The following is a 13646-nucleotide window of genomic DNA, read 5'->3' as shown; positions in this document are numbered from 1 at the left end:
GTTAATTTACATTTATTTTTAATAAATAAAACTAAATGAGTCAGAATTTTTTATCCTCTCACTATTTTTTTTTTGAATCAAAAATATTTTTAAATTGGTGAATTAAATTTATTTTTATTTTGCTGGTCTATTGATTACTTAATTTAATTGAATAAATCTATTTTAATCTATACTACTCTAAGTATTTTAAGATTAAAGAAGAATAAAAAAATAAAATTTTATCTCAATTTAAGAATAAGTATCACTTTTATAGTGTAAAATTTTAAATTCACTGCTCTCTTAGCATTTTTTCTTTATCGTCTTATCCTGTATTAAAAAATTAAAATATAATAGAATTTTATTAAAACAGTCAATGCAGTACTCCTATAAGTCATGTTAGGTATTTACATGTGAGAAAAAAAAGAGGTAGCTGGTAGTGTATTAAGTAATTTTTAAGAAAAAAGGAAGTTTAGCTCTCTTCGGAGGGTACATTTGATAATCAATCGGTGGGGACTGTTTTTAGCAAACGGTGACTCCAAATTATTGACTAACTATGCCTACTCAGCTATTCTACATGATTGACTATTAACAATCAACATTTTTATTTCCATTCCGTGACAGATTTTTTAATAGCGCTTTTTTTTTATGGGTATAAGTTGTTGTTTTTTTTTTCTTTTTTAGACTTTATCTATAGTTTTTCTATGGGCGGGAATATACTGGATATGATGATGATGAAATATAATATTTTCTCTGTTTTATTATATTTGTTATATTTTCCTTCTTAATTGTTTAAGCTGCTTGCGTAATATTATACTTATTGGGAAAATATAATTACGTAATTACATATTTTGCCTATGCTTTTTTCCTACCTCAAACGTTATTACTTATTATCTTTCTTATCTTCATCTTTAGAAGTTATAATGGTGTTTGTGTCATAGAGATATTAATTTTTTAATTTTTGTGTGAATCTTATATAGCGAATACAACAGAATGGAGAGGCAGTATAATGAATAATAATGCTAAAGTTGTTCTAAATTCCTAATATACCAAGTTTTTTTGGTTTTATAAATTGTAGGATGAAAAATGAAGTTAATCATAATTAAATTTGGATTTCACCTATAAAATATGTTACCACCTCTAAAGTAAGTCTCGAATCTCTTCAAATAGTTTATTTTAAATCAACATAATCATTGGTTTGCAATCCAAACTCTAACCTTGCTTGTTTGGTTAACGTGTTTTGATTGACTTTTGACTTTTAACTTATTTTTTATTTGATATAAAATAGTCAAATGTATTATCTATATGAATAATTGGCTTATTCAGTACCAAAACTAGAATACTTTGTTTTGTTTTTGCTAATTTTGAATTTTAACATTAAATTAACAAAATAGCAAAGTTAATTCATTTTAAGTAGACAACATTTATAAAAATAATTTTAAATTTAAAATAGTACTACTCATTAATCTTATTCGAAATAAATTATTTCATCAGTAATGTAGTATTTAAAGCAAAAGATCCTGTTGGATTTGCGTACACCCTGATCACGAGCGACCAAGCCATGCGCATCTTGGGCAGATTTTGACTGATGCCTACGTAGCAATTAGCAAATTTTAATTATTGTATGGGTGAGGTTTGTGAGAATCGAATTTATTTCAAAATGTGTAATTATTTCAGCCTATTAAAATAAGTCTATTCTTATCAATTACTTCTTAATTCGTTCCAACTATTTTCTTCTGGTTACTTGTTTAAAAAGTGTAAGATATTTTGAACTTTAACCATTAGTTTAAATTTTTGGTTAAATTGGTTCTTTAATATAGTATCAGAGTTAACATAATATAATTGTTACATATTTACATGTTTTATCTCATTCGCTCATTCAATTCAAGTGGAATATTTAGTATTATGTATAAAAATGACATGTGTTGCATCCACGTTTTTAACTTAAAATGCTCTTATATAACGAAATATAAAAAATATTTTAAGGCTTCAACCATCAACATAAATATAATTTTATTTTATTTTATCTTCCAACTAAAACTTGATAAACCAACCTTATTTCCACCATTAAATTCACAAGGACAAGTGGAGTATATATAATTTCTAGTCCATAATAAAATGGGTTTATATCATTATAAGGATATTATACGTACACAAGAGGTATGTTAGTCTATAGCAAGTAGGAAGCAGCCATTTTTGATGAGCCCAAGAAGTATTAGGTCAACAGTCCACAGACTAAGAAGACTTTAAGCTTTAAGGAATAGTGATGAGTAACCAATTGTTATAATCAAATGTAGTAGGAATCTCTTTTGTAGCAAAACTAGATGAAATAATCTTAATCTCAAGAAAAAGCTTGACCTTTTCAAATAAGTCAACATTTGTATCTTCTTTTAAATGTGTGAATGTCTAGACAATTTTATCTACTTCATTTTAACTAATATTTTTAGTCTTTTGAGATTTGTCCAAATGCATAAAAGTCAATATTTCTCGAAAATGTGTATTAAGGATGTTGATCAAAGATTTGTATGCAACTTACTATTAGAAATGGTTGTGAGTTGAGTTGAGTTTGGATTGATATGAATACGATTTCGATTTAGAATTATTAATTTTTGATAGACTCATATTTAATTTGGAAATTTTAAATTCGGATTCACACTTGATGGGTTTTAAATGAGTATTGATTTAATTATTCACACATAAAGTTTTTTCAACCCGTCTGGTATGAGGCCATCTCACGATGAGACGACCTTAAAACAAGATACTATAAGCTAAAAGTTTCTATTATTAGGATATTTAACCCAAGTATGAGATATGTCTCATGGTGAAACCGTCTCATACAAGAATTTGATAAAGTTTTTTAGATTGTAAAGATTTTGGCATTAAATTAGGTCTATAAGATGTATATAAGTCTAAGTTGAGTCTTAAATATAGAAATAGGTTTGTATCGAATGTAAAATCTACTTTGGGTCGTGTATTAGATCGGGTCCAGGCTAATCTGATGGGTCTAAGTCCCACATAAGTCCAGAGAAGATCTAAATTGAGTCTAAATCAAAGCAATTTTAATTAAGGATATCTTCAAATATCTCAAGTGTGAAGAACTACTTCAAATATCCTCATCAACTTTTTATTATTTTAATTAATATCAATATTAATAATGAATATAGTATTAGGTCAATTCATAGATTTTACTTATTTTTATTGATTTTTGTTTTTTTTTCTTGTAATTACATATATAGAAGTATAATAATTACATTAATGGATAATAAATTGCCTTATCCACCCTTATTTAAGCATGAAATAATTAATGAGGAAATAATATATGGTTGTTTGATAGGGAACAAAGAAAATCTGATCAAATAAAGTCTGCCAATTTTTGTCTATTGTTAGCAAAGAAAGTTAAAAGGAAATACAATTTTGTGTGACCAGTTTTTATATGCTTGCTACTAATAACTGCAAACAACAATTTGATTGACATTTTTAACTTGCCAATTTTATATTTACTATTAGTAACAATGAAGAAAATATTATGGTGTTTTGAAAATTTATTTGCGGTAAAGGCTTATTATTTTGAAAAGTTATTCAAGTTAGGGCTTTTGGGCCTTGTCAAGATTATTATTGTTTTGAGCCAACCCAAACTTTGTCGATGGCGGTGAATTTTCAAACCCTCAATTGAAACCCTGTGCCCGAATCTGGAAAAGCGAAGCTAACATCAGCTATGGTTGTCGATTAAATTACTCTGTTCGATTTTGTAGTCTTGTTGACGTCGATTTTCATTTCTTCAAACAAAGTTCGTTTCTTCCATTTCCATGGCGTTGGGAGTTTCCAATGGGACTATCTTTGCATTGCAACCACGATTTTTGGAAGCAAAAACACATACACCTTGTTTTTCTTGCTACAATCTTTCTAAATATGTAAGTGTTGTTTTTAATTCTGGATATTCTTTGTGCCTTTCGATTTTTTCTTTTTTAGTTTTCTGGTTTTCGTGAAACTATGTTTCCAGGAAAAATTTGTTGTTTTTGGTTCTGGATTATGCAAACTGCTTAAATTTGAGAAACAATGGGGTTTGTGTAGATAATGCTTGAAAGTGAGCTTATTATTTATTCAGTGACGGATTATGAACATTATTTCGTAGAGTACTGATTTGACATAAAACCAAATGATTAATGCAATTTTATGTATTAGGGTTGCCTAGCCACTCTCGCCCACCACTATAATTCGCCATTGCTTGTTATGATGTATGCATAGTACCACTGTGATCGGAACTTTTAGGTTAAGAAGAAGTAATAGGTACCTAACACATTGGCTTAGACAAATTCTTTTTATCTTCTCCAGTGTGAAGTTCGTTATATACTTTATTGGCAATATTTGCCAATCATTTGATGGTATTGTCTAAGATGTACAGTTTCATTTTCTCTATATCAATTGTATTGTTTGATAGAATTAATTGTTTGATGGTTGATTTTGTATATTTTGAGGTCAAAATTCGTAGATAATTTAGGTTAGTGTTTTCAATTCCACAATTTCTCTGTCTTTTTCAATCATGATTACTTCAATTCTTTTTTTTTTTTTTGTTCAATTTGTAGTATTGATATTGTGAAGTGCATGGTTTAATGGTGGGTGAGCTTTATATGAAGAACAACAATTTTATAGGTGGTTGAGTTTGAAAATACTTGGCTTAAACCCTAATATCCTGACTGTCTAATGCTCATTTATAAGTTACCTTGGTAGTTTGTCAATGAGAGCTGAATTTGTTTATATAACATTTTGAGTTGGAGTTGCTACTTTTATATTATGTTTTTGCACTAAACCTATCGAATGCAGTCTAAGATCATTTAAGTTACTATACGAGTATTTAAGTTTTGAAGCTTCATCTTATTGGGAAATTCTATGACTTCTGTTTAGCCATTTAGAATAGTTGCCAATGGGAATCAGGTATTGCGGTGAACATCAGTACCAGAAACAAGGATCTTTCTACAAACAGGATTTTAGTTATAGGCACCATGAAAAAGATATGGCCTTGCAATCTAGTATCTTAGATTTTCATCTACAAATGTGGAGACAAAATACTAGAAAAGGGGCTTTCTAGGAAAAGAAATGCGAATCATTTCCATATAGAGGATAGAGTCGTTTTATGCTTCAAATGGACTTTTTTTACGTCTATGATTCTATTCATGTAGGGTTAATGTTAAATTATTCTAGTTAGCATATGTTTGATATAGTGAAAGAATTGTATTGTAACTTGGAATTAGATTGATCTTAACCTATTTCATTATGAGTTCTATTACAGAAACTATATGGACAGTTGTCATCTTCTAGATTGCCTAAAAATCTATGTATCGGAAATACATTGTTTGTAAGAGCTGGCCCAAAGAAAATCCATTTTGATACAAAGTGTAGAGAAACACTACAAGCTGGTATAAACAAGCTTGCTGATGCTGTTTCTGTGACATTAGGACCCAAAGGTATACTTTTCAACTAGCTTCATTCTTGGATTCCCATCACCTTTACTTTCATTGTTTTTTCTTTTGAACGAGTGACTCTAATCTCACTGATTATTTGTTGTGAGATGTTCCATCCTACCTTATTGTAGCCTAGTCTTAATATAGTTGATTCCTATAGTGTCATAGTTTGCGTTTGCAGGGCGCAATGTGATTGTTGCAGATTCTAAAAGTTTGAAAGTAATTAATGATGGTGTTACCATTGCAAGGGCCATAGAACTTTCTGATGCAATTGAAAATGCAGGGGCAATGCTTATTCAAGAGGTCACATATAGCTGCTTAGTTTATTTCTTATTTTTCAGCAGTTATATCTGGGTTGGTTATAATTTTTGGCATGTGTTCTAGTGCGCATACAGGTTGCGTCTAAGGTGAATGATGCAGCTGGTGATGGTACTACAACTGCAATTATATTAGCTCGAGAAATGATCAAATCTGGGCTCTTAGCTATTTCATTTGGTGCTAACCCTAATGGTTTGAGACGAGGAATGGAAAAAACTGTAACAGAACTAATAAGAATATTAAGGAAGCGCAGCATCCTCGTTCAGGGGCGAAATGATATAAGAGGTAAAAAGTCTTTTAATGTTGTACGAATATATGTACAATATGAATTTTTTAAAAGATTTGTTGATGTTTGTTCAGCTGTGGCTTCCATTTCTGCTGGAAATGATGACTTTGTTGGGAGTATCCTTGCCGAAGCCATTGATAAAATTGGGGCAGATGGTGTGATCTCTATAGAGTCTTCCTCAACATCTGAAACTTCCGTAATTGTTGAAGAAGGAATGAAGGTCTGTGTTGTTTCTTCATTTATCTACTTTCTTATTTTTCCCTTGTATTTTTGGTGCTATTCTTGCTGCCCTTCCCTCAAAATCAATTTTTTTGTGCAACTGTTGTTCATGATGCAAAGTATTTTGTATTTTATATTTATAATTGACATCTTTGTGGCATGTGTTTGTGGCTGGCTTTTTACTTTCCATCATGGATCCTAACAGCAGATCTAGCGTAAATTTTCTAACCATCTATCAATACCCTTAGAGATGCTATTCCGTTAGATGTAACTTCAAAAGTGCAACTTCTTCTGGTGCCTGAGGGGTGTAGAGTTGGGCATCTACTAGGTGTTCGAGGGAGCACTGGAACCCTTAAATTGAGAACTCTCAAATATTAATTTACGCTTAGTTTTTAAAGGTCACACTAGACGCAAAAGGTACCAACATAGTGCAAAAATGAGGCTGCATCGCATCGATGCCATCAAATCAGATGTAATGTAATGGTTCTCAATAAATTTGTATCAATATTACCTGCTGGGTAATGTTGTAAAAAGACTGCATTTTGGGCCATTTTGAAGGATTTCTCATGCTTCCAGTCAATATTTTGCGTTATGTTATCACCATTCCGTTATCGCAATCACGACCACATTTTGCACTATGGGTACCGCAACGTAATGCACGACAAAAGTATGAGCTTTTACAATAAGGTGAACATTTTTGCCCAAAGGCTTATTAAAGTATATTTGATATGTAAACAATATGAGATTCATCTTATTGGTGCATAAAATATCTTAAAACATTCTTAATGATTGTACTAAGCCACTGGCATAGTGCAATGTTTGTATTTTTAAAAACGTCGTTTCAGAGGTTAAAAATCATTGTATGTGTTTTTCTCAAAAAGCATGGTTCAAAAAATCTAAAAGGTGAGACCACAACATCAATGTCATAGCGTTAATCCCAAAATATTGGGATCAATTACATTAAGCAATACATTAGTTCAAATGATCGTTTACAAGGATTCTTTATTTATTTTGTTTTTCTACCATTTCAATCTGTAAGTTTAACTCTTTTGGTCTTGAACACTTTGACATGCCTTTCCATCCAACTTTTTATCTTCTTTACAGGTTCGCTAATACTCTGTTGTTGTAAATGCCCAATCATCTCAAACGATTCTCTTGCATTTTTTCCTTAATATTTGTGATAACTAAACTATCTGTTATGTCTTCATTTTGAATTTTATCCCTCAAAGTATGTCCACTCATTCCTCGAAAGCGTTTACATTTTCGTTACTCTAATTGTCCGGCTATGATTCATTCTGAAAGCCGGACATTCTGATCCATATGACGCTGGTACACTGCTCGTTCTATTAGACTTGCCACTTCCAGCCATAAAACTAATACCCGGGCAATTGCATGGTATTATATTCTATGTTTTCTATCTTCCTTGGGAATTTCGGCCACCAATTACTCGTCTCACGTCTGCTAAATTTCTAATTTGAATTGAACTTTTTTAATCTCACCAGCAAGGATCTGGTTTGGCCTATTGTAGCTGCAACAAAGCTGATCAAAATCAGTTTCAAAGAGATCCTAAATTTCTTAATAAGTGCTGTGTATCTGTATGGCTATTGTAATAATTATCAAATAACTTTTTCTTTAACAGATTGACAAGGGATATATGTCGCCTTATTTTATTACAAATCAGAATAAATCAACAGTAGAGTTCGATAATGCCAAAGTTCTAGTGACTGATCAGAAAATATCGACAGTGCAAGAAATCGTTCCCTTGCTAGAAAAGACTGCTCAATTAAGTGTACCGTTGTTGATCATTGCTGAGGATATCTCAAAGCAAGTCTTGGAAACATTGATTGTCAACAAAAGCAAAGGACTTGTTAGAGCTGCTGTTGTCAAATGTCCTGGATTTGGGGATGCTAAAAAATCGTTGCTGCAAGATATTGCTCTGATGACAGGTGCCAGTAAATAGAATCTTTGTTATCTTTTTTAGTACTACTATTTACTATGGATTGTTACCAGTAGACAATTGCTTAATTCCTATCAAGATATGGGAATCTGTCAAACTCACACAAGTCCACTTAAACTTTAAGTTATTTATTGGCCTTCTGCAGCATCTATCTGGAAATTGTTTGGTAACAAAAAAACAATGTGAACATTTATTTTGGATGATGGCTTCGAGATTGGGGGGAAATCATGTCTAATATTTAATTACTTGTACTTTCAATTAGTCTTGTAGAAGATAGCAGTAGTTTCGGTATAACCGCAAAAATGCCACCCTGCCGTGAGTTTGACAAGTGTGAAAGTATGATTATGCAAGTATAATTTTTCATGTAGAATCATTGGGGAATCTTCTTGGTTATGCTAGTCTTGTATCTGATGCATTACCTTGTCTTGTTATTTTAGGTGGTGACTTTTTGTCGGGGGATCTGGGTTTGAACATTGGAGATGCGACTTCAGACCAACTTGGTATAGCCCGCAAAGTGACCATAACGAACAGCACCACTACCATCATTTCTGATGATTCTACAAAAGCTGAAATCCGAGCAAGAATTTTGCAGATAAAGAAGGATTTAGCTGAGACTGACAGCTCTCATCTCTCCAGGAAGCTTGCAGAAAGAATTGCAAAGCTGTCTGGTGGTGTGGCTGTGATCAAGGTTAGAAAGTAAATGTTAGTATTTCTTTCTGATGGTGCTACCCATTATGAAAATTTGAGATCTAACCTGTAAGAGGCTGCAACTTGCAAGACAAAGAAATCTATAGTTTTTTTTTTTTCGTTTCGGTTTTGATTTTCTCATATTGAATCTTTAATGAAATTAATGAAGAGATCTATATATGAGAAACAATGAGATAGATAGTGGGGATATCATTTTTTTTTTGAAAAAAAGTTTATTGGAATTAGTGATCATAAGCACAAAAAATATTGCAATAACGTCGGTGCAAAATATGTGAGGGGCCATAAGCATGAAAAAATGTTAATATGAAGTTGGTGGGAATAATGTTAAATTAGTTGGTGGACAATATATGAGGATTATAAGCATTAAGAAGTGTTATAATAAAACGACCAAGGTTAATTTGACCTTACTAATACTAGTATTATATAAATAGTATGAAAGAACCTTTGAAACTGATCGTTTTAGTAACCGGATAAATCTTGTGGAACGAAGGGAGTGCTTATGAGTTGTGAGATCATAATTAATAGAGGCCACTTGCCACTTCCAATTTTCATGCAAATGATTTCAGCTGTTGTGATCACTAGTTCAACTTATTATAATATTTTGTGGACTTTTTCTGAAGAATAGGCATACATAATCTTTGTATTGGATCCCAACAATAATAAATGGGTTATAAGAGGACATCTTGTTGATTTTAAGCTTCAACATCTCCCTTGAGAGAGATTCGTCTATCATCTCTTTCTATATTATATTGCTTCTTTTGTTTAGTGGAAATGTGGGAGGGCTTAATGAAGAGGGGGCTTAAGCATTGTGGCAATTAAGATTTACTTAGTTGTAAGCTTGTAATTGAGGTATCATTGGATCTTTTGAGTGAAACGTGAAAGAAGAAGCTCGTGCTTTTGCATTAGCAACTTATAATTTGTAATATGTGATTTTCATGAAGTAAACTTCAATCCTTTGATCTTGTTTGAGTATCTATCATCTTAGATACATGGATTTTTTTTCCCCAATTTTTGAGTTGGCATGTTAAGTTTGGATGTTTAAGATAGAAAAGGGTTTGGAATCTCAAATATGACGAGAAGATGAAACATAATCATTTAAGATGTTTTGGGCATGTGTAAAAACGGGGTATTAGTGAATTAGGAAGTTAGAACTCGGATGAAGACCAAAGATAATTGGAGGGAAGGAATGAAAAATTATATGAAGAATTTAGACTTATAGGTTGAAATGGTAGAAATCGAAATAAATGAAAAAAAAATTCACGTGGACGATCACTGGAACCAATTTATTGCTTCATGTTGCCGACCGTAATATTTTCGGGATTTAGGCTTTGGCATGGTTGTTGTATGTTAAATCTAGATGTTTCTTTTGAATGCGAGGATAGGATAAGCAAATATGAAGCAACTACAAGTAAATACTCATGTTGATCATGTAATTTGTGGCAAGTTCAGGTTGGAGCTCACACCGAGACAGAACTTGAGGATCGTAAACTTAGAATTGAAGATGCGAAATGTGCCACTTTTGCTGCCATGGATGAAGGAATAGTTCCTGGTGGTGGTGCTACTTATATCCATTTATCCAAAGAGATTGCCTCGATTACTTCTACCTGGGGAGATAATGATGAAATAATTGGAGCTGACATAATAAGAAAGGTATTCTACCAATTATATCATTTTCTTTTAGTTTCATTTGACTAGTATACAGTGTTAGAGCATATTAAGATGGTTCACCTTCCGTCTAGTGTTATCTTCAGTTTACCATTTACCTTTCAAATACATTTCCTTTTTTATTGTGGGTGCCGGAATTAAGTTTAAAATTTTCAAACAGCTTGCTGCTATGTAGTTTGTGACCCTGTTTCACCAGTGCCTTAAATTATGCGTCATTACTGGTTAACAAATAACATCCTTAAGTATCAATGGAAATTTTTGCAATGAACCAGGATGCTGAAGGACACCTATAAAATGTAATTTAGTAATATCTATGGGATTCATGGAAAAAGGATCCTCCCCTCTCTCTAAATAAAAGGGTTAAATTGAAGCCTTTCTAAGGGGAACCATTAATCTGTAATTTATCCCATTTTCCATGTTTGGACATCAATTTCATCTGTAGCTCTTACTGTTATGTGATGTCTCTTTAACAAACCCCCTGTATATTTGCATGACATTCGTATGTCTGATTCATCAAGGAAACTTGTTATATGGACTTGGTCATCATAGAAACTATGAGGGACCTGGGCAACTTTCTACTGCAGTTGCATTCTTCCAAGACAAAGTGTGCAAAGGAAATATCTAGAATATAAAAAGGTTGATGGCTATTCTTGTTTGTGGCCACCCTGACAAAATACCTTTGACATTGGAGCTTGGAGTTAGTATAGCTATTTGGTTACACCCTAGCTTAACAATTTTTTTGGTTGTTGGTATTAAATGGTGAAAATGATAATGAAAAATTTAATGTCATTTAGCTACAAAATCCAATTGGCAAGATTTATGATCATGCTTGTTCTACGCTAATCATTTTTTTAAAATTGAACAAAAAACATACGTTTTACTCAAAGGAATGACAAATCACGTTTTTTTTTAAAAAAAAATTAACATATAGGGGTCTTTTGGTATAGAGATTGCACTTGTAACGGAATAGAATAGTTAAGGAAGGGAAAGGGTAGTGTTAAGGTTAATGTTATTAAGTGTCTGGTATGACCATAAACTAACGGGATCACATTTGAGCATTCCCTCTCTAAAATCGGTCATCAAAACTTGAAGGAGCTTTCTTTCTCATTTGAAATCAAGCCATGGACCACGGTAATGAAATTCGGCATGCGTTGATAGTTCTCTATTCTTAAAGTTATGATGATGAAGTTGGATTTTTTTGTATTAAAAGAAATTGGGCTTTATCTCTCTCTTATGGAGAATGGATTGTTTGTATATGACATGCGTAAGAATGATGGTGTTTGATGAGTATGGTGATGGTGCAGGAGTTACTAGTGTTTGTGGCAGAAGGAAATGACATGCACGTGTTTTCCGTTTAACTGTTGGTTTCCGCTGTTACTTGAGCAGATACAAAATGGGGGAATCGGATATCATCTTGTAACGGTAATAGAAAAATAAGCAATAACCAAACACAAGGAAATGGAAAGAGTTTTTCTATTCCGTTACAAGACCTAAAATTATCTAAAAACTTGTTCTCATTACCACCATGTATGACTTAGTACCAAACAGGGCCCAATTGTATTAGGTTCTGATGTCGATCCCGGTGTATGGCTATGAATAGATTGAGAACCTCAGGCCTGGTTTTGGATTATTTTGAGCGGACCATAACTGATCACAAGTGGCAGACTGGCAGTACTTCATCTTCACAAAATTTAGGGGGTCGAGGGTGTCTTTTACTATCTGCAGTACTTTTATGAATCCTTGGACGATGTTATCTTTGGACACCAGTATTTCTGGAATCTGGAGTCTGGGTATTCATTTTTCTTGAGTGTCTTCATTGAAATTTATGTCCGCGGCAATTTTTTTCTATGAATCCTACAACAATGTTAAAAGCCTTAACTGAAGATGGTGTTGCTATGTGAACCAACACGAACTTTGTAAGTGATGGTAATAAAAAATGCTGTGTTCTCTAAAATTTAAATTACAATGATAGTCTTTATGTATTTCGTCATCTTTATCTTCCTCTTTGCTCCTGTATGTGCTTGCAAGTCCTGCTCCTTATCATTCTTTACCTGTTTTCTATAAATCCTAGCACTTCCAAGAAAACGGCTTCACTTCAGTTATCTCGGTTGAAATATATTGCTCACGTCAAGGAGGTCTGTAGACCAAATTGTTTGGTAGGGAGATATTCATTATCTCAATAAGCCTTTAGAATTTTGATTCGGGGTACGGGTTCTAACATGGAGATAGTTTCCACTCCTAGTGTGCCCTCTTTCTGTTTGTCTACATTCGATAAAAGAAGTACCACTCTACTTTTTGTCTTTCTTTGCCTGTGGGCTTTGTAGCAGCTGTTTATCATGTATGATGTATCATAAATTACCATCATTTTATTTGAGCTTTTGATGTTCCTCGTTAAGGTTTGAAATGCTGGTCAAGCTTGTTTGCTTTATCTAGTCCCTACATCCCATATTTGAGAACCCTTTGATTGTTTGTTTGACCTCATTGGATGCTGCAGTTAAATTCCTAATTCTGCTTCGTTTCATTTGCTTTTACTTAATTTTAGCATAGTGAATAGTTGCAGACTCGAGCTTTATATTGTGTTTATCTCAAATATTTTGTTGGGTTACTAAAATCTGCTTACACTGTCGGTAATACTTGGTGAGCTTGGCATGCTATCAAGGGTTGTACAATGCTTGTTTTGATTCAAGGTATTGTGAAATTCATATTGGTTCTAAAATTGGTTAATTTTGAGTTACAGGCGCTTTTGGCACCGGCCAAATTGATAGCTGAGAATGCAGGGGTTGACGGAGAAGTAGTGGTAGATAGAATACGTAGTTCAGAATGGCGGATCGGATACAATGCAATGGCTGGCCGATTCGAAGATCTCATAGATTCAGGTATTATTGACCCTTGCCGTGTCACAAGATGTGGTTTACAGTACTCAGTTTCTATTGCAGGGCTTGTTCTTACCACTCAAGCTATAATGGTTGACAAAGTTCGGGAGCCCAAACCTAGTGTTCCGCATGTTCCAGGAATATCCCCTTAAATCTATACGGATTTGAGAGAGAATATTGGGTAT

General features: G+C 32.9%; 1 protein-coding gene across 3 annotated transcripts; it reads left to right on the top strand.

Moving 5' to 3' along the window:
* The first annotated feature begins 3596 nt into the window (after window positions 1-3596).
* On the top strand, window positions 3597-13613 carry LOC130809170 (chaperonin 60 subunit alpha 2, chloroplastic-like). 3 transcript variants are annotated; one of them, XM_057674830.1, is made up of 9 exons: window positions 3597-3887; window positions 5264-5438; window positions 5617-5738; window positions 5831-6038; window positions 6114-6259; window positions 7898-8204; window positions 8653-8903; window positions 10373-10573; window positions 13326-13613. In XM_057674830.1, exons 1-9 carry the CDS (start codon window positions 3783-3785, stop codon window positions 13611-13613), a joined length of 1803 nt encoding a protein of 600 aa, XP_057530813.1. In that variant the 5' UTR covers window positions 3597-3782. The 3 variants fall into 3 exon arrangements, with proteins under 3 accessions (XP_057530813.1, XP_057530814.1, XP_057530815.1); XM_057674831.1 differs by lacking the exon at window positions 13326-13613 and adding an exon at window positions 11893-13295; XM_057674832.1 differs by lacking the exon at window positions 13326-13613 and having other exon boundaries at window positions 8653-8917; window positions 10373-10510.
* The last annotated feature ends 33 nt before the right edge of the window (window positions 13614-13646 follow it).

The sequence above is a fragment of the Amaranthus tricolor genome, chromosome 3, assembly GCF_026212465.1.
Source record: "Amaranthus tricolor cultivar Red isolate AtriRed21 chromosome 3, ASM2621246v1, whole genome shotgun sequence".
Lineage (NCBI taxonomy): Eukaryota > Viridiplantae > Streptophyta > Magnoliopsida > Caryophyllales > Amaranthaceae > Amaranthus > Amaranthus tricolor.
The sequence above is the reverse complement of the archived record's forward strand: the minus strand, read 5'-3'. Positions and strand labels throughout refer to the sequence as shown.

Coding starts and splice junctions, on each gene's coding strand:
- LOC130809170 (XM_057674830.1), top strand. CDS start 3,783: ATGGCGTTGGGAGTTTCCAATGGGACTATCTTTGCATTGCAACCACGA. Junction 5,739..5,830: donor GGGCAATGCTTATTCAAGAG/GTCACATATAGC, acceptor GTGCGCATACAG/GTTGCGTCTAAGGTGAATGA. Junction 6,260..7,897: donor TTGTTGAAGAAGGAATGAAG/GTCTGTGTTGTT, acceptor TTTCTTTAACAG/ATTGACAAGGGATATATGTC.